This window comes from Camellia sinensis, chromosome 12 (assembly GCF_055761805.1).
Source record: "Camellia sinensis isolate YWXY chromosome 12, ASM5576180v1, whole genome shotgun sequence".
Classification (NCBI taxonomy): domain Eukaryota; kingdom Viridiplantae; phylum Streptophyta; class Magnoliopsida; order Ericales; family Theaceae; genus Camellia; species Camellia sinensis.
This window is the reverse complement of record NC_138972.1, coordinates 105,879,847-105,904,604: the sequence shown is the minus strand read 5'-3', so window position 1 is coordinate 105,904,604 and position 24,758 is coordinate 105,879,847. Positions and strand designations below refer to the sequence as shown.

The 24,758-nt window shown below is 37.0% G+C and overlaps 1 protein-coding gene across 3 annotated transcripts; it reads left to right on the top strand.

Annotated features, from left to right (window-relative positions):
* The first annotated feature begins 1,331 nt into the window (after nt 1-1,331).
* Nucleotides 1,332-23,589, top strand: LOC114322717 (E3 ubiquitin protein ligase DRIP2). Of its 3 annotated transcripts, none has more exons than XM_028270092.2 (9): nt 1,362-1,560; nt 1,688-1,918; nt 2,746-2,845; nt 6,484-6,817; nt 7,207-7,655; nt 7,773-7,823; nt 20,321-20,393; nt 21,018-21,042; nt 23,035-23,589. In XM_028270092.2, exons 2-9 carry the CDS (start codon nt 1,804-1,806, stop codon nt 23,037-23,039), a joined length of 1,152 nt encoding a protein of 383 aa, XP_028125893.2. In that variant the 5' UTR covers nt 1,362-1,560; nt 1,688-1,803; the 3' UTR covers nt 23,040-23,589. The 3 variants fall into 3 exon arrangements, with proteins under 3 accessions (XP_028125891.2, XP_028125893.2, XP_082755619.1); XM_082899493.1 differs by having other exon boundaries at nt 21,018-21,094; XM_028270090.2 differs by lacking the exon at nt 21,018-21,042 and having other exon boundaries at nt 1,332-1,560.
* Nucleotides 23,590-24,758: the final 1,169 nt, after the last annotated feature.

Below are 24,758 nucleotides of genomic sequence, written 5' to 3'. Positions count from 1 at the left end.
TAATTCACAGTTTATTTGAGTCTTTTTCTATTTTCACAAAAAAAAAATAATGTTTAAGGTTATAATTATAAATTAATATGCACATAGCAGAAGTTGATAATCAGAAACAAGAACGGACAGCTTCTCAAAATTAGTTTTTTTTTTATATTAAAATAAGTTACAATCAGAAACTGTTTGAAATAAGTTTAATCAAACAGTCCAAAATAATTTTTCAAAAACTAAAATCTTTAAGTTGGTCAAAAAAAGCCACACCAAACACATTATTACAATACCAAAAAAAAATCAAAAAACACTTTCACAATAACCATCGGGGTGGTGATAACTTGGATAACGCACTTGCTATTCACATGGAATAGTAGGGTTCGACACTTGGAGGGTGCACTCTTCAAAGCTAACACTATACTCCTGTCGCTATACTCTGCTTTTAGTTATGGGGAGGGTGAGATCCATTGTTGTTGGGTGGTGAGTCTCTTTCTATAAGTTGAGTTAAATTTGACCATCAATCGACTATCCCAAGGTTAGAGTTTACGAATGCTATGATACCCCTATGGTACTAATGCTATAATACCAGACGGAACGTTCATTTTCATCGTTCAAAAAACAAAAAACACTTTCACGATATATCCATACAGTAATTCCTATCTCACCCTACTTATATAGCACATTTTTGTAATTTTATCGGGAAATTCTAATATACACTTCTTTAAAAATGACAAATCATATGCACCTCTAATTATACTGTTTTTTTAATTATAACTAATTTTATTTTTTAGTTATGCCATTATTTTAATTATGTCTTATATAATGTTTAGTTATGACTAATTTTTTTTTTAGTTATGACTCAAAAAATTAAAATTGTATTATTTTTTTAATTATAAAATGCATATGATGCATCATTTGAAGAGTATGCATCATAGTGTTTTCCAATTTTGTAAAGAGTAATGATTCATAACTCTAAATTTGGAGCTCTAACAATGGCTCTAATGATGTGACATAAAGTTAAAAAAAAAACAAAAAATATACATCAAAGCATTCATAAGTAAGACCTACTGCCATATAAATAGAACTCTACTTTTAATACTCTTAAACATTTTTGTTTTGTAAATATAAATTTAGTACAATATGTGTAACACACAAACATATACAAATTACAATTGCTAATATTCCAAAAAAAAGAAAAAAAAAGGAATCTCGCGTGCAGCTACGGCTAATATGCGCCAGAAGACGCGATAAATTCCCAATGTCCCAAAAACACGCCATCGCACACGAACGCACGGTGCGCAGGCTCTTCCCCAGTACACTACCGGCGCAGTTTATCACAGCTCATTATTATTATTATTATTTGTGTATTTATTTGGAATTGAAAATAATATAAAAACAACTGTTTGGTTCATGCTATTTCTGAAAGCCTCTCTCGATTTCGTCTCCCAAACAGATCATCGACGAAGCAAAACCTCTCTCTCCAAATCCATCACCAACCCACGTCGGTTCTTCACAAATCACCCTTACCCATCTCTCAATCTCACCCCATATCTCAATCTTTCTTTCTCAGATTCACAGGTCTCTCTCTCTATCTCTCTCTCACAGCTCTACACACACATACAATTATATGAATATATATTAATTCTATGTTGTTGGTGTAGTTTTCTCTGTGATTGTTGTAGAGTTTGTGTTGTGTTGAATGCAGGTAAATACAGGGGAATGAACGTAAATTTCACGTGTTGCGGAGTGTTGCTAACATGCACCATGTGGGTACGTGTGTAAAGGTTTGGACAAGGGTTGGGAGGTGAGAGAGTGAGTGGGATGTCGAATCAGGTGGTGAATGTGAGGAGAGAGACGATTGCGGCATGCATGACATGCCCACTCTGCAACAAGCTCTTCAGAGACGCAACGACTATCTCTGAATGTCTTCATACGTGTGAGTCTCTCTCTCTCTCTCTCTCTCTCAACTCTCAAAAAACTCATCCCTCATCGCACGAATTTTCGTCATTCGAATTTTGTTTCAATGTCAATTCTTCAAATTCTGAAACTTGTTCCATTTTTGTGATCTGGGTTCGTTTTAGTTTGGCTTGTGTTGATCTGGGTATGTTTACATTTGTGCCCATATGAATGTTTAGATAATCTTGGGAATTGTGTTTCTCTCTTTCCAAAGAGAAGAAAATTAGCTGACATTTTGAATGGATGAGATATCATTCGTGTGAGTTCAGGTGACTATAATTAGAACGAGCTTCGTATTTCACTGTTCACTTGTTGGATCATACAAGACTTTGATGTCGTTTAGTAGAAATATAGCTATGTCATCAACAAAATCAAGTATTTCAGCCATTCTTCATTTGTTTTTAGTAGAATTTTGAAACATAGCGATAATTAAGCGCGGATTGTGGGAGAATATTTAGAAATTTAGCTTACTATTGTACCCTATTACTCCCATTATAGTCGCTTAAGTTTTGTTAGTATAGTCTTTACCTACAAACTGCTAGTGGGTAGTGTTGGTATGTGTTGATCTTTAGTTTGTGCCTAAAAAATGTAATTGTTTTTGTAAACATCTAATTTACCCTCCATTGCTTAATTGTCAAAAAAATACCCTTCTTGTTTTGTTGTCTCTTTCTATTTCAGTTTCTTATTATGTTCACCTAGATTTGCTACACATGGATATAGTTTTATTATAATCTTTTACATTGAGGGCTCTCAACTCGATGGTTGTTTGATTTTGATAGTATTTTGTCTTTTGAACTTTACATCCAGTTTGCAGGAAATGCATATATAAGAAGATTTCGGATGAGGAATTAGAATGCTGTCCAATATGCAATGTTGATTTAGGTTCTGTCCCATTGGAGAAGCTAAGGTCAGATATTCTTCCAACTTGTTAGTTTTCCCCCTCTTTTCCTCCTTTCTGATTGTTATAAGTAGTTTATCATGCAAAGGCGGGCTTTATACTTTAAAATTAGTTACTGCCCAAGGCGAAACCTTCAATTAGAAGTTTTTTAAATTTAAATAACATTTATAATTTTTTTATATTGTAAATTATTTTATGTGAAATTCACTTTCCTCTTTGATTCTTGTAGCTAAAAATCTGGGGGTTTATAACAGGCTTTATTATTAGAAGCCTTTAGTTAATGGGTTTTTTTAGCTGGGCATTTGAATAAATATTTTTAAATTTTTTTTTTTTTTTTGTGTTTTTTTGTGTTTTAAAGGCCTCGTTTGGGAACAGGCTAATTTAGTAACTTTTTGGCTATTTGGCTAAAAAGGTAAGTAAAAAAAACTTGTATGTTTAGGATGACTTTTTGGCTAATTACGAAAAGATATGCAAAAAGTAGAGAGAAAAGAGAATCTTTGACTTTTTGGTATGGGTTGTTGGCTTTTTGGCTAATTTAGTAACTTTTTGGCTAATTGGCTAAAATAGCCTCTTGCCAAACGAGGCCTTTGTAGAGGTTTTCTTTGGTTGGGTCTTGGCATAAGGTATTTTTTGTAGGCCTTTGGACAATAAATTATTTTTTGGCTCAGCCTATTAAAAAGGAGTTTTTTTTTTTTGTGTGTGCGTGCGTGTGTTGGTTATTAGGCTTTATTTTTAGATAGAATTGTACTGTGCATTTGGACAAAGGAAAGTATGGGGCCTCTTTCAAATTGGGGCCTAAAGCCATTGCTTCAATGGCTTAGGCCTTGAGGCCTAAAGTTTTTTAGCATTGTCATTCATGATGAGAGCGTGTAATGAAGTAAATACATTATAAATCCGATAGTTCTTAAATCACCAACCATAGTTTCATTGCTTCCAATGGATTAATAGTTTCTAAATACTTGATCTTCAAGCAAGAATTTACTCATGTGCACAGTATAGGATTATGGAATGGGATTGTAATGGTATAATTTTGTGTGATGGATCACACCATGACAACCAATCTAATTAGTCTTTGTGAAACCATGGATATCAGATCCATGTGCTCTCATATGCACATGAATTTTTAAATTTTTTTTTGGTTTTAAGGATTTCCTGAAAAATAGGGATACATTAAATTCTTATTTATATATGGTAAGGATTAAGTAAATGTTTTTTGTGATGTCGGAATCCTAATATTAATAACTTTTTAATGAATCTTTTGATTAAGGTAAATTAGGAGACAGTGAGTTCAAAATTTAAGATGTACCAGCCAAACACATTGGTTTTCTGAGAAATTGTAGCACTATTTTACTTATTTATTTACATTTTAGCCTTCCCTTGACTGCATAACATGGATTTTTTGCCTTGGATGATGTTTGAGTGATCAACCACTTTTGATAATATCCTGGAGAGTTTGGTATATTATCTTTTTCAAGTTGGTTTTTTTTGTTTTATTAATATATATATATATATATATATATATATATATATTTGGTTAAAAAAAGGGTTGACCATTGGTTTACTGGTTAAGACTTGGCCTAATAACCTTGAGGTTATGGATTCAAGTCTTGGGGCCACTACTTTTTACATTATGCTAAAGGTTAAGTGTGTACTTAATCTTTCCCCTCCCAAACACACGTTAATGTGTACTAATTGGGCATTGTTTTTTTATATATATTTGGTTCCTCTCTTCTCTCTGTCTTAGTCAAAATGCCATAATTTATGCCACCAATACTCTCATATTAGTTTCATTGACAAAGCACCATGCAAATGAGTTAGGTTTATAATAGTATCATTCTTAAAATTAGTAGGGTTGGCTTTTTAAGAACTGGCTGATGGATGATGTATTTAATTCATTATTTGCATTTTGGTGAGTGAGGTTGTTGATTTGTCGTGTCTGTCATAAAATTTAGTATTTTCTCATTGGTGTTCAATGTTTTCTTGACCTGGAGACTCTAAATTGTTTAATTTTTCCTAATGACTAGTTGGCCTATTAGGTAGTGGAATTATCATAATATCCAGCTTGAAGATTTTGTTTTGCTTTCTATCAAAATATTTTCATTACTAGTCTAGGTTTACTGCTTTAAAGTGGCATATAAAGGAGTTTGTAAGGCTCCTTTCTTATGCTTTGAGCTGTTAAGTGATGACTTATTTTGATTGTTGGTCACGGTCATCATTGAATCCTCTTATACTATCTCCTGTGCATCTGTGTGCTACTGATAGAATATTAGGATGGTGAAACCCGTAACTTTTTATTTGGCCAAATTGATGCTATTAGTTTGTTTTAAGCTATTTTCTTGGTTTGCAATGTTATAATAGCCAGTGGTTATACTTGATTAAAACAAGGGTAAATTACACCATCCGAATTTCATTTTGATTCCTCATCGTTTAATTGCAACAATTAAGTCTATAGATTTCAACTTGTGTTTCAATATGGTCCTCCCGTCACTTATTGTTAAAAAATTAGATGGAAAGTGCTCACGCGAGCACATTTTAGGGGCATTTTGTATGAAAAATTACACTTTTCACCCTCCAACTTTCACTAAATTCCATTTTGGTTCCTTATGTTTCAATTTTTACTCAAATTTCAAATGATGGAGTGATGGGAGCACCACATTGAAACACGGGTTGAAGTCTAAGGACTTAATTGTTGCAATTAAAAGATGCGGGGATCAAAGTGAAATTTGGGTGAAAATTGTAATTTACCCTTAAAAGAAAAAAAAAAAAAAAAAAAATTGAAAAAGTTAGCGGCTGTTGGTTATAAGCTATGTTAGGTGGATTTGGGTATAGGTGTGTGTGGGACCTGTTTGATCCAATTCCCATGTCTAAATACACAACAAGTGAGACATGGCAAAATATTCTTATTTTTTCTATTATAATTTAATTTTTTTTGGGTAAGATGGTGTTTAGAAGATGTCATAGAACATTTCATGCATAAGATGTGGTTTTATGCATAATTTTAAAATAATAATATAGTGATACTGTTATTTCAACAAAAGAATATATTAGATACATGGAATTTTACAATTGCTTTTGACAAGTCATACAACTCATATCTAGAATTGATGGAGCTTGAAGTCATATGTATTACCTATTCTTATACAAAGAAGAAAAAATTAGGGTATTCATTTGAATACCTTGTCTTACAAGTGCTGCCACCCCTGCCTTTACGCAAGTGTAGAGTGACCAACACGGGTACTTCATAAATTTAGAAGAGTTCATGTAACATAGGTTATAAGATTTTGAGGGCTCATCTCTGTCGCACTTCAAATTTTTTGAACTTAGCTTTTCCTTTTTGTTTTTCCCTTCTTCTTTTCAATTTCTTGCGGTGATCACTGTAGAACTTTGAAGAATATCGTTTCCCAAGTCTGTGCACATCTGCCCTTATGTGTGTGTGCATATGTATGGGCCTTCAGTCATCTCTAAACTCTGCAATCCACCTCCCTTTGGAGTTCATTCATTTGAAAATCTTTATGTGGCATGTGCTACAATTCCTTCCTTAGTTTACTGCTCAATTTGTTTACACACCACTAGTGCATATATACCATGGATCTGGAAATACATGGAACTCTGTTCTTGAATCACATCCATTGAATTTTGTTTATCAGGCCAGACCACAACTTGCAAGATGTAAGAGCCAAGATCTTCCCTTTCAAAAGAAGAAACATGAAGGCACCTGAAGCTGCACCTTCTGTTACATTACCAGTGAGAAGAAAGGAGAGATCACTATCATCATTAGTGGTCAGTACTCCGAGAGTATCAACACAGACTGCTATGACAGGAAGAAGATCTAAAGCTGTATCAAGAAAGGCATCTGCTTTACGAGGTTCCAGTTTTCCAATTGAGAAACCTGTTAAGAAAGAGGAAGATTCCGTGGAAGATCGCCCAGAAAGCTCTAGCTCACCTGAGACTCTAAACAAATTTACTCAGAATATAAGGCAGGTAAAGAGGCCACGTGTGTTCTGGATGCCTGCAGTGAGCACTCTTTATTTATGCTACCAGTTCTTTTTGTTAGCAACTGGCCTTAGGATAGTGGAGCATATGATTACATTTATGTTATGTTTGGTTCATTGGAATGCATTGAAATGGAATGATCATTACATCAAAATGTCCATTCTGATGTTTGGTTCAATATAAAAGACTCACGTTTGGTTCAATAAACAAATTATGAAAAAATACATTGCAAATGGAATCATCATTATCATTGTAAGGGAATAATCATTTTATAAGAAGCCCAAACAATGACCCTTCCATTCTAATCTACTTTCATTCCAGTGAACCAAACACTACCTTACAACTTCTTTTGATGATAAAGTGTATAATTATTGCAGAATTCTTCTAATGCTGAGACGTCCAGCCGCCCTAAGCCTGAAAAAGAAGCAGAAAATGGTGCTGAAACATGGGAAGGGAAAGTTGATCTCTGGAAACCTTTAAATTTTTTGGTGGAAGTTGCAAATAGGAGTAAGTCTTCAAAGTATACTTCACAAGGGTCTGCTGCTAAATTGGAGCCTCTACATGCCCCTGACAGTGAAGGTCACATTCGCAAAACAAAAGTTAAGGAACATGGAACCAAACATAGAGTACAAGACAAAAAGGATAGCACTGATCCTGTCCCTCTGGATTCAGTCAAACCTAAAAAGTTGCGGAGGTTTCGTCCTAAAAAGGCAGCCACTTCTGGGGAATTAGGTGTTTCACCCCAAGCTGTGCTAGATGCTCCTAGTGCTAGAAGCGAAAAAAGAATTGGTCCAATTTGGTTCTCACTAGTGGCTTCTGAAGAGCAGTAAGAATCTACTTGTGCTCTAGATTATGTGATTTGGCTTATTTAGGAAGACTAAATTTTTTTTGTTTTTTTGTTTTTTTGGCCTTCTTCATTTTGTGATTTCTATACTTGGTTCAGGGAAGGCCATGCACCCCTGCCTCAAATATCTGCAAGTTACTTGAGAATAAAGTGAGTTCCTTTTAGCTCATTCACTTTTTTATTTATATTTATATATTTTTATTATTATTAATATTATTATTTTTAATTATTTAGTAGCTACTCTTCATTATTTTGCTTAGCAAGTTTATTTTCCTTCTCATTTTTTGGTTGAAATGATATATGACACCTAGCGTTATAATAAATTCGTGCTTGAATTTATATGTTTAAGGTTGATTAGTATTTTTTTATGACTCCTGGTCTGTTACTAAGCTGTGCTTAGTTGTTAGCTATATACTACCTTTGTCTAAATAAGATTTTGTATGTAGACTTAGACTTGAGGGGAACGATTGACACACCATTTTATGCATGCATCTGTTCAATAAGTTGCAATGCTACTTCTCAAAAGAATGTTTGTTATTTATCTGTATTTATTAGGGGTGGGCGTGGGTCAGTTGCGGCTACGGAACCTCCAATCCGCCATCAGTCTGCCAGATTGGCGGTGATGGCGGATTGAGAAAAATCAATCCGCATCCGTCTGCCAATCCGGCGGATGTGGATTAGGCAGATTAGCGGTTTGGCGGATGGATGCGAATCGATTTAGCGGTTTAAAAGTTATAAATTTTCAACATAATTCAACTTGTGCACTTCTTCAAAAAAAAAAAGAAGAAGAAAGTATTACAGTCAATGACTTAAAAAAATATTACAATCACTGCATGCCTCTTCCAAAGTAAGAAAGTTTGAAACTTTAGAATATCACAATCACAGCATGCCTCATCCACATAAAATATTACAATATGTGGTTCTTAAAACATAAAAATAATTCAAACCACCAAAACCATAAACAGAGCAATAGTAGAGATTGTATGGCTCTGTGTTGTTACATCTACATCTGTTTTTGAAAACAAAAACTAACCAACATATATCATATTTTCTATTTATTATTTTTAGAGATAGATTTAAAAACAAAAAAATATAGATAAATAATACGTTCATTTTTTTCAATTCAAAAAAGATATTCAAGTTGAAAACTTTTTTTCAGCAGAATATTTCGACTCTTTTTTAATTGAAAACACAAACAAAATATTTAAACAAACTGAAAACAAAAAATCTTATAAATTATTAGAGGTGCTCGCGGTTTGGCGGTTCGGTTGTGGCCAAAGGAATCTCAAATCCGCCATCAGTCCGCCAGATTGGCGGATTGGAGAAAATCAATCCGCAACCGTTCGCTCGTCATCACGCATCCGTCCAAAATGCGGCGGATCGGTTTGGTTTTGTCGGTTTTGGCGGATCGGTATATCCGCTGGTCACCCCTAGTATTTATCATGTCCTCGTAATTGATAAATGATCATTTATTTGACAATACACAATAGTTACTGGTTGTTATGGTTCATTGATGGCATGATTGACACTTTGGAGGAAATATTGTAGAAGAAATGATGTGCTGTCCTTGATATCTTTTGGCTGTGCTATTGCTGCCTCTTTGGATTTGTGATAAGGGACCAAATCTTAATGAATCATTGTGGCATTTGAAACATGCTAAGCATTGTTGGACAAATTCGGGGTTAATTTCTCTCTCCTCAAGTCCATAAATCGTTTAGTTCATGTATTCAGTATGATATACTCTATCAAGATGTGTCATGTGTATATTACCTGCCTCTATCATAACGTTGTAGAGGACACTGTATGGTGGTGTCATAACGGTGTAGAGGACACTGGATGGCAGTGTCAGACCGATGTAGAAGACAGTTTATGGGGTCATGTCGGACCGTTGTAGAAGACAGTTTATGGGGTCATGTCGGACCGTTGTAGAAGACAGTTTACGGAGTCTTGTCGGACCCTTGTAGAAACTAACCGGAATCTATGTCGGGACAGTTTACAGAGTCTTGTCGGACCCATAAAGGAGCTAACCGGAATCAATGTCGGGACAGTTTACAGAGTCTTGTCGGACCCTTGTAAAAGCTAACCGGAATCAACGTCGGGACAGTTTACAGAGTCTTGTCGGACCCAGAAAGGAGCTAACCGGAATCAATGTCGGGACAGTTTACAGAGTCTTGTCGGACCCTTGTAAAAGTCGCACCCTCAAAAGGTGTGCCCAATTTTTCAAAAGGCGTGCCATCAAAAAGCGCGCCCACTTCATCAAAAAACGTGCCCGACAGAAAGCGTCGAGCCATCAAAAGGGGCGCCTGACACGCGGCGATGCACGTGATTGACAGAGCGCGTGTCGGCCTCGTCGTCTCTGTCTTTATAAACCAAAGCGAAGTCTGAGGCTTGGAAGCATAACAAACCAGTTGAAACCTCTTCGTTCTCTGTAACATTCTGTAACCAACCCTGCTCTGAAACACTCAGCAACCCAAAAAACATGGCTTCTTCTTCCCGTTCAGCTACCCAGAACATAGCCTCTTCTTCCCGTGGTCTGCTCACTCTCTTTCCCGACCTCAACGAGTCAACAAGAGAGATAACTGGTGCGGTGGCCTGTGAACCTCAACCAAACACCTCTGGTTTTGCTCCGTTGAACTTTCCGATGCGGTCGGTGGAGCAAAAAATGGCAGTACAAACGGATATTGAAGCTAATCAGTATACATTGAAGTCCTGTGTTGAAACCATGACTGCGGTCACAAACTTGTCGAACCGGCTGCAGAGTAGGACAAATGAGGTGCAGCATGTAAATGCCCAACTGGCTCTGCTCCAACGCATGTATAAGGATGCGCGAGCAGAGATAAGTGTGCTGAAAGCAGAAAATAAGGAGCTGAAGCGGAAGGCCACTGTGATGTTCCGATTTGGAGGTCCGCCATATGCTGCAGTGGAGGAGTATGGGGGAGTGATCGTGCCCAGTGGAATGGGAAACACGGAGGCAACACCGGCAAGGACCGCCCAGGACGGAGGTAAGAAGAAAAGACCGGCGGCAGAGTAGAGAAGAAAAATCCCACTGTGGGTGTGGTTGTTGTGTTTGTGGTTTTTTTTTTTTTTTTTTTTTTTTTTTTTTTTTTTTATGTAAAATGGTGAATGGGGTGTGCCCCGATATGAATAAAAGAAGTTTGGTGTGCAAATTTGTAAAGTTTTTTTATTTTTTTTATTTTTTTTTTATTTAATTTTTTTTTTTATTTTTATTTTGATGTGATGTTATTTTAGTATTTTTGGTAGAAAGAGGGGAACACTCCCATGTGATAATAATAAAAATAAGAAAGAGAATGTGCACATTAGTGAGCATGGATGGTGTGACAACAATATTATCCTCCTGACCAGAGCCATTCCTTGTGAGGTCAGATGGGCTAGGATAGTGGAGGTTAAAATATTAAAATAGGAGGTTAAAATATTAAAAGAGGTTGGTACAGTGCAAGTGTCTTCGGGTTTTTTTTTTTTTTTTTTTTTTTTTGTTTTAACTAATCAATTATCAGTCCAAAAAAAAAAAAAACACAGAGCCGACCAAAACAAAAAAGCACTGAGCAATCACCACGTGAGAGAGAGAAAGCCTCTGAGTAGTGGAATACTCAAACAATTCACAATGGGGTGGTATGGCATAGGATAATATATTATAATGGTGCTACAGCTGAGTTTGCATAAAGGGGAAGGAAAAGGTGGGAAAGTTGACAAAGAGAAGAGAGAGATGGAAAGAGAGTGAGAAGTGTGACCTTCTTGGCGATGAAGTCTCAGCGGTTCGAGAGAGTGCCTGATCATTAATTTGTTGGCTCACAGCGCACCAGTGCCTGATCATTAATTTGTTGGCTCCTATTTTGGACCTCTCTAGGACCATACACAGCAGCAATGACCTTGGTGTTACCCATCTCAAACACAGCAGAACCATCAGCATTGGCAACGGCACCGATTTCAGCTCGAATCTGTCTCATCTCCATGGGACGACGACCATCTAAGCGAAACCCTTCGGGGCTCACGAACTCCATCTCTGTGAGACTCTAGAGAGAGAGAGAGACCACGGTTTGGTGTGGTGTCGTGGCCGTGGACAACGGCGAGATCGATGGCTGATGAATCAGACAAGAACAGCCGATTAGGCGACGATTTATCGGCTTTGAACATCAACAAGAACAAAGAGGAGGCGGAGGAGCAGCCGGACAAATTGCCGCCGCAGCCGGAGAAGCCGTTGCTGGGGGACTGTTGCGGCAGCGGATGCGTCCGATGCGTGTGGGATGTGTATTACGCAGAGCTCGAAGATTACAACAAATTAGTTTCTGAAAACGAAAGCAAAAGCAAAAAACAAAGACCAATCCTGATTGTGTATTTACGAGAGCCATTACAACTTAGTGAAGGTATGTATAGAAAATAAACGGAATAGATGGAGGTCCGGCGGACGGCTAAGGTGAGGTTGCCGCCCGCCGGTGAAGCGAAAAATAGTAGGTTTTAAACCTGCTCTGATACCAAGTTAAAAATCATGTATTATTGATTGATTAATTTTGATGTGTTATATTACAAATCAGAGTGGCTCATTATATAGGAGAGGGTTTGGGTAGTAGGTGAGGAGTAGGTGAGGGTAAATTGGTGGTAGGTGTAGTAGGTGTGGTAGTAGGTGGTGGTAGGTGTAGGTAAATTCTAACAAAACGCAACATAAGATTTATTCCTAAAGTCTAAAAGGACGAGGGATTAATAAGAGCTGCATCAACATGATGCACAGATCATATAACACATTTGAACTTGGTGCACCAATCATGCCACATGACAAACAGTGCCAACATACATTTTATGGTCATCGTAGAGTTTGACAATAACAAAACTATTCTGGCCTGCGGGACCTCGACCTAATAAACGTCAACAAGTGCTATATGTCTGTGTATAGATTGAGTATCATAAAATTTTAGCCAAAATTTGAGCTGCACCGCAACAAATGCATGACGAAAGAGGAAAGCAATGCCTGCGAATGCGAGCATGATGTCGCATGAGGAGCACACTCCAATGGGAGGAGATTGCATGCTAGGTTGCGAATAAGACTAAAACGTACTTCTCATGATGGGCTGGGTTGTGTGCTTATGCAGGAGGGCAGGGTAGTCGCTTATGGGTCTAAACAGTTAAGGTTCAGCAGCAGAATTACTTGACACGTGACTTAGTGTTTGACATAGACATGTTTAGAAGTGTCTATACTTCTTAGTCATCATCAACTCATCCTTATGGTGATTACTTGCAAACATGTTTTTCGCAATTTATAAAGGATCATATTTTATTTGGTAACGATTATGTTCATAATTTTCAATTTATATTTACAAAAAAATTGAAAACTGTAAACAAAAACTCGTTTGGTATTTATTTTTGTTTTCAAAAACTTGTAAACAATTTATCAAATTCTTGTAACCTCAAAAAAGTTGGTTTCACTTGTTCAGAAAAAATAGTCATTCGTTCCTCCTCCCACCCCCTCCCACCACTCATCACCACCATCGGCCACCACATCTAACCACCCCCACATTCAGTAACACCGCCGACAACCATCTACGGCTGCCGCCAACCACCTTCGATCAGTGGCAACCACCTTCAACGACCACCTCTTGTCGTAAACCATCTTCGGCCACCACCTCCCGCAGCCAACAACCACCTCTAACTACCACCAACCACTCCCATTGGCGGCAACCACCTCTTACCGAAAACCACCTCCAACCATCACCTACAGCGATTGCCAACCACCTCCGGCCATCATCTCGTCCCTTTGACAACCACCTTCTGCCAGTCATCCCTATCACTTGTTTTTAAAACTACTATTTAAAATACATGTGTACCAAATATGTTTTTTGTGTTCTTTTTTACCAAAAATGAACATAATCATGTTCAATGTTTATTGCAACAAAAATAGTAAATTGCAAACATTACCAAACGGCACCAATTTTTATTTTTTTTTTTAATTTTGTGTAAATCATCCAAGTGTCTGAGCCTTCAAGCTGGGAAAGAAAACTTAAAATTTATGAGTATGTTGTGCATAAAATTCATTCATGGAGGCAATGACTGTTGGAGGAACAGTTGGAGAAGTGATAGTTGTTAGCTAGTTCAACATGGACATAGCCTCTTCATGATTTTGTTTTTGTTATTGTACAGACATAGCTTCTTCATGAAAATGGTTGCGCTGCTTAAGTTTTATTTATTTTTCTATTTGTGATAACTTTTTTTCTTGGATTTATTATGCATTGCTTTTGTGCATCACAACACGCCCACTTGCGCAAACTAAAGTTAATTCTTAATTCTATTATTTCATGTATTGCAACACATCCATCTGAAAATCAGTAGTATGGTGACATTCATTTCATGGACATAATGTTCTATAATTGGCAAGCGTTATTTCCTACATAGCATGGATGGTTTGACACTTTATAGCTGCCTTACATAGATCCTCTTTAATTTTATAGTAATGTACATTGATCTCAAAACATTGCAAAAGCATTCCTTCACTGCATCATGCTTAAATTTCGTAGCCTAAATCCTCTGTGGTATGTCTCCCCTCATGGATTATCGGAAGATTAGTTGCAGAATATGACCACTCTTTGGTATGTTTTGGCTTTTTTTTTTTTTTTTTTTTTTTGGGATAAATAAACACACTTTATTAGAAACGCATCTAGGCGATGCAAAGAATACAAAAAGACAAATCCACAAAGGGAATAAAAACTAACAAATCTTGGTGTCTTTTGGCTTTCAATCTTTGTGCTTTCTCATTTTTACTTTTATTTTTGTGGAAGTCAAATTCTTTTGCATTTTATATAAATATACTTTCTATATATTCACTCTTAGTTTTATTTTAGTTTCAAGGGCCAAGACATTAGGTAGAACAAAATTCAGGTCAAACTCATGCTTTCCCATGCCCTGGCAATTATACTTCATGGAAAAATTACAAGAAAATATATTCATTCTTAGCCTTATGTTAGTTGCCTTGCCTTTGTTCTTTTCTATTGCTTGGGTGATTTGGGATAATAGGAATAACAAGGTAGCACATGCTTTGGAAGTACATGTTCTTACAATAGATGAGTTCTTGGTATGGATGGAAGAAGTTCCTGATTTTACCCATCGTTCAACAAGACTAATATTTCTATATCAAATATAATTTTATCACCTATGTTGGGTGAGTGTATGTCCTATGCAAGGTTTCCTGTTTTAGTATCCCTCCTCCATTGACCTTTACAGATGCCTTTATTAGTGTGCTATGATGGCATTTGCTAAGAAGAGCAGCAAATAATACCACAGCCCATTGTGTTCATACCCATTGTGCTCACAGTAATTTGGGACATTTTGGGAAGTAATTTTTACTTGGTGTGAGCCTAAGAAGCACAAGAATGGACACGGGACACAGTGATTTTGAAAAAATTAGGATACGGACATGGCGAGAATACGACAAAGAATTTTATATATATATATATATATATTTTTATTTGTTATTGTAGAAATTTAATGTATAAAGAGAAATAGAGAATTATATTATTGATTGATATATTGATATATATTACGATGATTCATGATTCCTATATATAGAAGAGGGTGAGTGTGAGTAGGTGAGGAGTAGGTGAGGAGTTGGTGGAGAGTAGGTGAGTGTGTAGTAGGTGGTAGTGGTAGGTGTGTAGTAGGTGAATTTTAACAGCCCCCCGCAAACTCAAGGGGGATAGAAACTAACCAACTTGAGTTTGGAGAGTGTAACAAAACAGGAAAGTAAACTGATAAATAAAATAAAACAGGATATGAGACACTGTATGGTCGTGTCAGACCGTTGTAGAAGACTGTATGGTTATGGCAGACCGATGTAGACGACAGTTTATGGGGTCATGTCGGACCGTTGTAGCAGACAATGTTGTGACAGGTGTTGTGACAGTTTAAGGAGTCTTGCTGGACCCTTGTAGAAACTAACCGGAATCAATGTCGGGACAGTTTACAGAGTCTTGTCGGACCCATAAAGGAGCTAACCGGAATCAATGTCGGGACAGTTTACAGAGTCTTGTCGGACCCATGAAGGAGCTAACCGGAATCAATGTCGGGACAGTTTACAGAGTCTTGTCGGACCCTTAAAAAGTCACACCCTCAAAAGGTGTGCCCAATCTTTCAAAAGGCGTGCCATCAAAATGCGTGCCCAATCCATAAAAAGGCGTGCCATCAAAAGTTGCGCCCTCAAAAGGCGCGCCCACTTCATCAAAAGTCGTGCCCGACAGAAAGCGTCGAGCCATCAAAAGGTGAGCCGGAGACGCGGCGAGGCACGTGAGCGACAGAGCGGCGTGTCGGCCGCGTCGTCAGTGTCAATATAAACCAATGCGGAGGCGGAGGAAACCAAACCAGACTGAAACCTCTGAACTGGTCATTCTGAAACAATCTGTAAATACTCTGTATCCAACCCTTCTCGGAAACACTCAGCAACCCAAAAAACATGGCCTCTTCTTCCCGTTCAGCTACCCAGAACATGGCCTCATCTTCCCGTGGTCTGCTCACTCTCTTTCCCGACCTCAATGAGTCAACAGGAGAGATAACAGGTGCGGTGGCCCGTGAACCTCAACCAAACACCTCTGGTTTTGCTCCGTTGAACTTTCCGATGCGGTCGGTGGAGCAAAAAATGGCAGTGCAAACGGATATTGAGGCCAATCAGTATACATTGAAGTCATGTGTGAAAACCATGACTGCGGTCACAAACTTGTCGCACCGGCTGCAAAGTAGAACAAATGAGGTGCAGCAGCTAAACGCCCAACTGGCTCTGCTCCAACGCATGTATAAGGATGCGCGAGCAGAGATAAGTGTGCTAAAGGCAGAAAACAAGGAGCTGAAGCGGAAGGCCACCGTGATGTTCCGATTTGGAGGTCCGCCATATGCTGCAGTGGAGGAGCAGGGAGTAGTGATCGTGCCCAGTGGAGTGGGAAACACGGAGGCAACACCGTCAAGGACCGCCCAGGACGGAGGCAAGAAGAAGAGACCTGCAATAGAGTAGAGAAGAAAAATCCCACTGTGGGTGTGGTTGGTTTTGGTGTGTTTTGTTTTTTTTTTTTTTTTTTTGGTGTAAAATGCTGATCGGGGTTGATCCCCGGCATGAAGAAATGATAAGATTGTAGAATGTTTGTGGTGTTATTTTGATGATGTTGTTTTGTTGAATAATAAAAAGAAAAGAAAAAAAAAAAAAAGAGATAAAAAAACAAATATTTTTTTTTTTTAAATAGATATATATTCTAGAATGGGTGCTAGCAACAACACATGGTGGGGGGAGAGGAGTCTGACAAAAGAAAGAGTGAGAATCAAGAGTGAGGCAACAGCACATGGAGAGGAATAAAGTGAGTCTAGTGGAGAGAAAGGGACCAGAGAGAGAGAAATCGGTCAAATGATGGAATCGAAGAGAGAGATTGGTTAAAAATGGCAGTTCTTTTGGATAATCCTGTATTCAGATCAGTAGTCATCCTTTCGGTGTCAAAATACCTCTCTGAGACACAATTGACAAGAACAGCCTTTAGATGCCAGATCTCACAAAACCCATTACCATACCCTCTCTACAGACATTGAAGAAGCCATCAATCAGATCTCTGAAAACAAGATCACATATCAAGACACCCAAATCAACCCAAGTTCAGAAAACCAGTTATATATCCAATTTGGTTGGATTTACTATCTGGGTCTCTCTGTAGGAGCAAATGTGAGTCTAAATCTAAGTTGAAAATGTACTTTCGGCTTAAAAGCCCTAACCCAGAAACAAGAACCAGAAATGCTGTACTGGCAGAGAGAGATCAGAGGCTTTAGGGTTAGGGTTTGACAATGGAGGGTTGGTATCCTAACACCAAGTCGACTCTAACGCAGATACCTCTTCTATCAACGAAAGCCGGCCCACACGATGGTGCTGCATGGACGCAGAGGCTGAAGGAGGAGTACAAGTCATTGATCGCCTATACTTCCATGAACAAGTCCAAAGATAACGACTGGTTTCGCATCTCCGCTGCAAATCCCGAGGGCACCAGGTGGATCGGCAAGTGCTGGTACATCCACAACCTTCTCAAGTACGAAGTCGATCTCCAAGTCGACATTCCCGTCAAGCTAGAGGCGGAGTGGTCGGGTGACTGAGACATTGCGGCGGTTTGAAATGGTGGAGGTGCTTAACGGCGGTGTTACGGCGGCGACGGCATTGATAGAACCGGGAATCGGGTGTGGCGAGGTAGTGAAGAAGAGTGAAGGTATGTGTAGAAATAAGCGGAATAGATTGAGGTCCGGCGGGCGGCTAAGGTGAGGTTGCCGCCCGCCGGGGAAGCGAAAATATTAGGCTCTAAACCTGCTCTGATACCATGTAGAAATTTAATGTATAAAGAGAAATAGAGAATTATATTATTGATTGATATATTGATATATATTACAATGATTCATGATTCCTATATATAGAAGAGGGTGAGTGTGAGTAGGTGAGGAGTAGGTGGAGAGTAGGTGAGTGTGTAGTAGGTGGTAGTGGTAGGTGTGTAGTAGGTGAATTTTAACAGTTATGTATATGATTATAAATTTAGAGCACAAAGATATATGAGGCATCAATGCATATGTGGGTGTATTTTTTTATTTTTTTTTCCCTTCTCTATTTTTTATATATTTTAGTTGGACTCCAAATCAGTTTTCTAAAATTATAGGGGAAAAAAACTTATAAAGGCGTCTTGAGGCATGTCCAAACACATGACACGCATGTCCGTGAAGTGTCCCCAAAGTGTTCTACAAAAAAAATTAAAAGTTAAAAATATTGACACATCACGTGATGTGGCGGACACGCATGTCTCCGGTATGTTGGTGTCCCATATGTGTCCGACACGGACACGACATCCATTTTGAAGTGTTGGTGCTTCATAGGCGTGAGCTTTAGTCTTCTGCTTGTCGCTACAGAACAGTATGTAATCTTTTCTACTACCAGGTCTTCCATGCAGGACTAGTTATTCTGGGTATGCTTGTCTTAGGTGCATTTTATAAGCATTCTGGTTGCATCATTAGTGGTGGATTATGGAGAATGAAATTATGGAAGTTGAATACTGATGTTGTTACACTGCTTCATTGTATTTTGTTTGACATAATATGAAATCAATTTGATGTATTAAGTTTTTTGGTCTGGCCTGTCTGTCTGTGAAATGCTAGAAGAGGAATGCAATTATGATGTTCAATGGTGCCATTAGTTCCCTAACATCAGAACATTGTGTTATTGTATTACATGGATATGAGTTTCTTGCTTACACACTCTAGTTTTTAGTATTCACATTATTACCAGTTAGTGCATGATGTGATACTGTCTGGGACTGGCAGATCATTTGTTTTGATGGATGAAAGAAGTCAGTTACTAAATTACCTTTGACCCAAACTGAACAATCCCTATGATCATGGAATTGGGTCTTTCCCTCTGATTGGCAATAGCATGTATTGTATGCTGGGGATTCACTATTTCCCCCTCAATACATGCCCTCATCATTCAAATTACAATTTCCTGTTGGTGTGGTCATCCATCAGAAGCTAAACCATTCCTGTCAAGTCTCTTTCTAAATAGTTACCTCCTCAAAAGTCTCTCCCCGTTCGCTTGTCCGGATTGGATATAAGAGTTTGAGGAGGATATGTAATACCTAAGGAAAAAAATGGGATTTAATATATTGTAGGATATGAGATGAATTATATATACTGTGGGATCACTTATACTATGTTTGGTTAAGATAGAATATAGGATGAGATGAAGGGAAAGTGATTATTTTTTACCTTTGGATAAAAGATTCCCTATATCCAATGGTGGGGGATATACAATACCATTTGGGAGTATTGCATATCCCTCTTTTGCATCATATACTATCTGGACTCCCTATATCCGGAGCAAACAAACACGGGATATAGGGAGACAAGAAAATATGTGGGACCCACCTCGTATTATATCCGGCCCCACCCTCATGTCCGCCCCTTATTGATTTTCTTTCTGGGAATCATACATTCTAGATCAGCTTAATGTGAGACCATTTAGTCAGAAGAGAAAGAGCTGTTTCACCTTGCTTACTGGTATTTAGGAGTTTTGACAGGCATTCTGAACTTTACTTGTATACTATAAGCAAGAAGCTAGGAAACAATTTCATGAAGAGTAAAAAATCAGTTGGCTTGATTTTTCAATTTCTCAAACCTTACTTATCATTTTATGTTTGCTTGCACTATTTGATCACTTTGCTTTGGAGGTAAAACAGTTACAGGAGCACTAAATATGTCAAATGCAACTAAGGCCTCATTTGGGAACTTGGCTTTTAGGCTAAAAAAGGCAAAAAGCTATTAAAAAATTTATAAAAAAAAAAAGTCACTAAAAAGCAAGTCATACACACCAGTCATTCATGTTTTCCTATACATCTAAAAAAAAAAAAAAATCATTCCCTAACATGTTAACTTTTTTCACTTCATAAAAAGTCAAAAAGTCACTAAAAAAAGGCCAAACCCCAAATGGGGTGTAATAGTTGCAATAAATGTCAAACTAGTTGGCCTGAAACTAAGTGTTTCTGCCAGTACTTTTACAAAAATTATCTATTCAAGAACTTTAACGGGTCGCTTTTGTTACCGAGGTTGGACACTAATTAGCTGAAGATATTCATGCATTTGTTCTGTAACAGGGATGGGAATGTACCTGTTTCTTTTATCCAAAAGTACCTGATGAGGAAACTAGATCTTACAAGCGAAGATGAGGTAAGTGAATCATCTTACCTATTTTGCAAATATTATAATTTTGTTTATTAATCTAGTAAGATCTTGTACAAAAGAAAATGAATCAGAGTCGGAGGTTGTAGAGTTCTGTTTAATTGCTGAGATGTGTAAAAATCTTTCTTTACCTTAGAAGCATTTGGTTTGGCTATTGTGAATGGCAAGCAGATTATATTTTAATGTGAATAGTTAGTTTGTGTTTGTGTTTGTGTGCGTGTGTAAACAACATAAAGAATTAGAGACAAAGGAAAATTTACGGTTAGAAAACATAATTTACATTATTCTACTTTAGATCTTAAATTACGATTATTATAATTGTTTGACATATACAATCTTAATATTAATAACTGGATTCAGACAGATTTAGACTTGTCAATTTAGCTAGAAGACAATCTTTTTTTTCTTCTTTTTTCAAGTGACTAGAGGGCATTGCTATTTGCGTGGAGGCAATTCTAGCACTCAGACAATAGGGTGTTGTTTCGTTTTCTCCCAATGTAGCAAACTTTACATATGTGTTTATTTTTTTGTCCCAGATGGTTTCTGAGTAAATAAGTTATGGCACTTAGGCCTGTTTATCATAGTTTTCTGACACCAACATTTTTTCTGCAGCAACAGTACTTACCATCGATGCACAGTTATGACACTCTTGTTTTGCTCCTAGTTCAAGCGTCTTAGATCACAAGATAGTAATGAAGCCTTCAACTATATATACCATGATGTGCTAAGCAAGGATTTGGACACGTGACACGATACGACACAAACATGCCGACACGCCAATTTAATAAAAATGCAAGACACGACAAATGGGGGACACACAGAATTTATAGGGTTTTATATATTTGTTATATATATCATATGCATTAATATTTCATTCAAAGACAATAAAAAATGCAATATAAAACTAATTCCTAAAATTTAGAGGATGATTAGGTATAAATCTATATTGTTTCTTCTTTTACCGTTGTATCTTTTAATTATTTTGTTTAAACTTGTAATATGTTCTCATATGTGCCTAAGCGATGGACGTGTCCCCCAAGTGTCCAAAGTGTGTCTGTCTAGAATATTTTTAAAAAAAAAATAGTATAACACATTTGGATGTGTGTCCAACAATTGTTCGGAAGTGTCTAATGAGTGTCAGTGTCAAACATTGACGCGGACATGTTTCTTAGAATTGTCCGTGCTTCTTAGATGATGTGGAAAACTTATTCCATGTCAACTAAGATATTTCCCTCCTTCCCATGCCCTGTTAAAACTAACTTTTTGGCAACTGGTGTTGAAATTGCTAGTTCTCTTTAGAATAGCATTGTGCTAGCTGTATCCTTGTTACTTAATAATTTCTCACTTGTTGCTTACTCAAGGCTCCTGTGGTGGGAGAGTAGTAATAGTAAATGGTATTGGTGATTAGCTAGTTACGCTTATTTGGTGCTTTGGACAACAATTAAATCCTAGAACTTGTTCCACTCATTGCTCTTTGGTGCTGAAATGATGACAATGTGGTTAGAATTTTAGACAGTAACTTATATGAGCTCACCTGATAGAGCTTTGTGATTAGTTATTTTGGTTCTCTTGAAATCCATTTTCTCACAAGGTAAATAAGGCCAGTATGGATGGTACCTCTCTTTACTTCATATATTAATCTTTAGTAGCTGTCAGTATTTTGAACTTTCGTATGTCTCTCACTAGGATTTGAATGGATCCACACCCCCAGTTTGGAGTTGTTTTCACTAACAGAGTTTATCAACATAAATCACTTATATTGTTATTTGTTAGATGTTAGCTTAGACTTCATACTTTGATATGCTAACTAGGGGATCAATCAAATAAGCTCTTCAAAGTTCAAGGAGTTTATGTGTGCCTTTATATATCTCTAATTGAAGTCCAAAACCTTCTTTCCATTATTATTCGGCAGTGGAAGCTTTATATTTCAAGCTACTTGCATTCCTTATATACCTCTTATCACTGTTCCTTTTGAGCCTTTCTAAAACCCTTCCACTGAAATTTTTAATTTGATCTTGTGAGAACACATTGCACCCTTCTCTCTGGTAGGTAAAATTCCATCCTCTTAAGACTTATTTATCTTTGTTCAACTGTTTTAATTGCACTCGAGAGGTGGCACTTACAACGTGTGTGTGTGTGTGTGTATGTGAGAGAGAGAGAGAGAGAATAACTATCTAGTTTATGGGCTTGTGTGAACAATTAAGTCAAGTTCATGGCCTTATGCGTGATAAGAGAAAAGATTAATTACGTAGCTCAATATAGAAGCTCAAGTTGGACTGAAAAACCTTTCTGAGTTAGAATCATTGTATAGTTAACGAGTAAGCTTTGAACAAACTACAATTTTCAGTTGACAATAATGGCAAAGATAATGTGGAAGACCCTAGAAACCTAGAATTCTTCCCAAAGAGAAATATGTCTTGCTGGAAAAAAATGACATCCAAACTTGCAAAACAACTCTGGCCTTCCACAAATTGAAAATAAAAAATATCCAAACCAAAAAAGGACACCGATTCTTTTAACTGAATTTTTTGGGAACACTTTAAGAACAACAAACCAAATGAACTTGATCCCTGTTTTCTATAACTATGATTCCTCATTTACCTGATTGTACAGTTGATTTTTGTTGCAGGTTGAGATCAAATGTATGGGTCAATCAGTACTCCCCACATTGCAACTGAATAATTTGGTCGATTTGTGGATACAAACTAATTCAACATCACAAAGGGTGCCAGCATCAATTGGCTCCTCTGCAAAGGATTTTGTGATGGTGTTGGCTTATGCTCGCAAAGTTCCAGCTTCATAAAACATGCTTTCCTCCATTCTTTTATGCTTCAAATTCCTCAATAACCCATATCGTATGATCTCATGAGCATGCATTTGCATTGTGCAACAGTTTCTTACTACTGTTGCGATCACCTACAGTAGGGTACGTTTATGAACTACCAGTGTACCCTCCTGATGAATTGAAATGACAGCAAGTGTTTTCAATACCTTATTGCGATGTGCTAGGATTGGCAATTGATTGGTTGTTACAATTATTGTCGAGATGTCAAAGCTCTTGTATCTATAGATGTGTTTGGTAGTTCATCTGTAAGTGAATTTTGACAATGTTTCACTTCTTTTTTTTATGTCACCTTCAACTTGTAACAATGTATTTTTATTGAAACAAATAGGATTTTATTTCTGTGGTTCTGTGCTTATTAATCTTACACAAATGAGTACATTTTTTTCCCCCTTCACTTTAGGCATTTTTTGTGCCTCGTGATGTCTCCCATTGATTATCTTATTATTTTTTTTATACAACATTGAAGTACCAATCTAAATGCTCTAAATGCATTGGAACAATTGTGGTCAAGCTGCTCTGGGGAACTTGTTGCCCATCATTGATGCCTAAGCTTTAGATGGTCTGGGCAGATCACAAAACATCTGTATCTTGGGACAAAACATTATGTTGAAATTACACACTCCAATAATATATTTATTTTTTCATTTTGATGATGGAGAACTTTAATTGGTTCTACAAATTGTGCAGATTGGTAGCTGGGTATTATGTGTTGCATTAGAGTAGTGGTAACGGTTTGTCTTCTCTTTTTTCTTTTTCCCCCGTTATATGCCCTCTTAAATTATTGATTCAAACACAAACACAATCTATATATATATATTAGTAAACATATATCGCATTGCATTTGCCCTTTTCTTATATGAAATATTCTTATTTGCCCTTTTTCCCCCTACGCAATGTATGGCCCCGTTTGGTTTGTTTCTTGAGGTAAAAATATTCAAAAATTTGTTTGGTTAAAAAATTTTAAAAAACAAATCCAAAATCACTTTTTTCTGTATTACACATTAATCAATCACTTTTTCCTTCGTATCCATCTATTCAATTACAAAATATATATATATATATATATATATATATATATATATTAAATCATTCAAAATTTTAAAACTATTTTTAAAATATACAATCAAATAAAATTTTAAATTTTACTCTTTTTAAAAAATTATTTTTCAAAATTATTTCACAAATGTACAATTTATCCAACTGCACAGTGTTAGTCCCCAAACCTCAAATGCCATCCAAATTATCTTCACCAAGCTCATGCAAACCGAGAAATTATAATTTGCTCTACAAGTAAAATCCAAATGCAGCTCCAACATGCATTTCACTGGTTAAAATAGTATATCTTATTATTTTTGGTCTCTTATGAGGAAATAACACGACAAGTGTCATAATTTGTGTGATGTGAAATGTGAAACCAAAGACTTCTTACCACATCCAACGCACACCTCCCATTGGGAGTTGTATTCATGGAAGGAATATATATAATTTTCCTCACCACAATGTGTTCT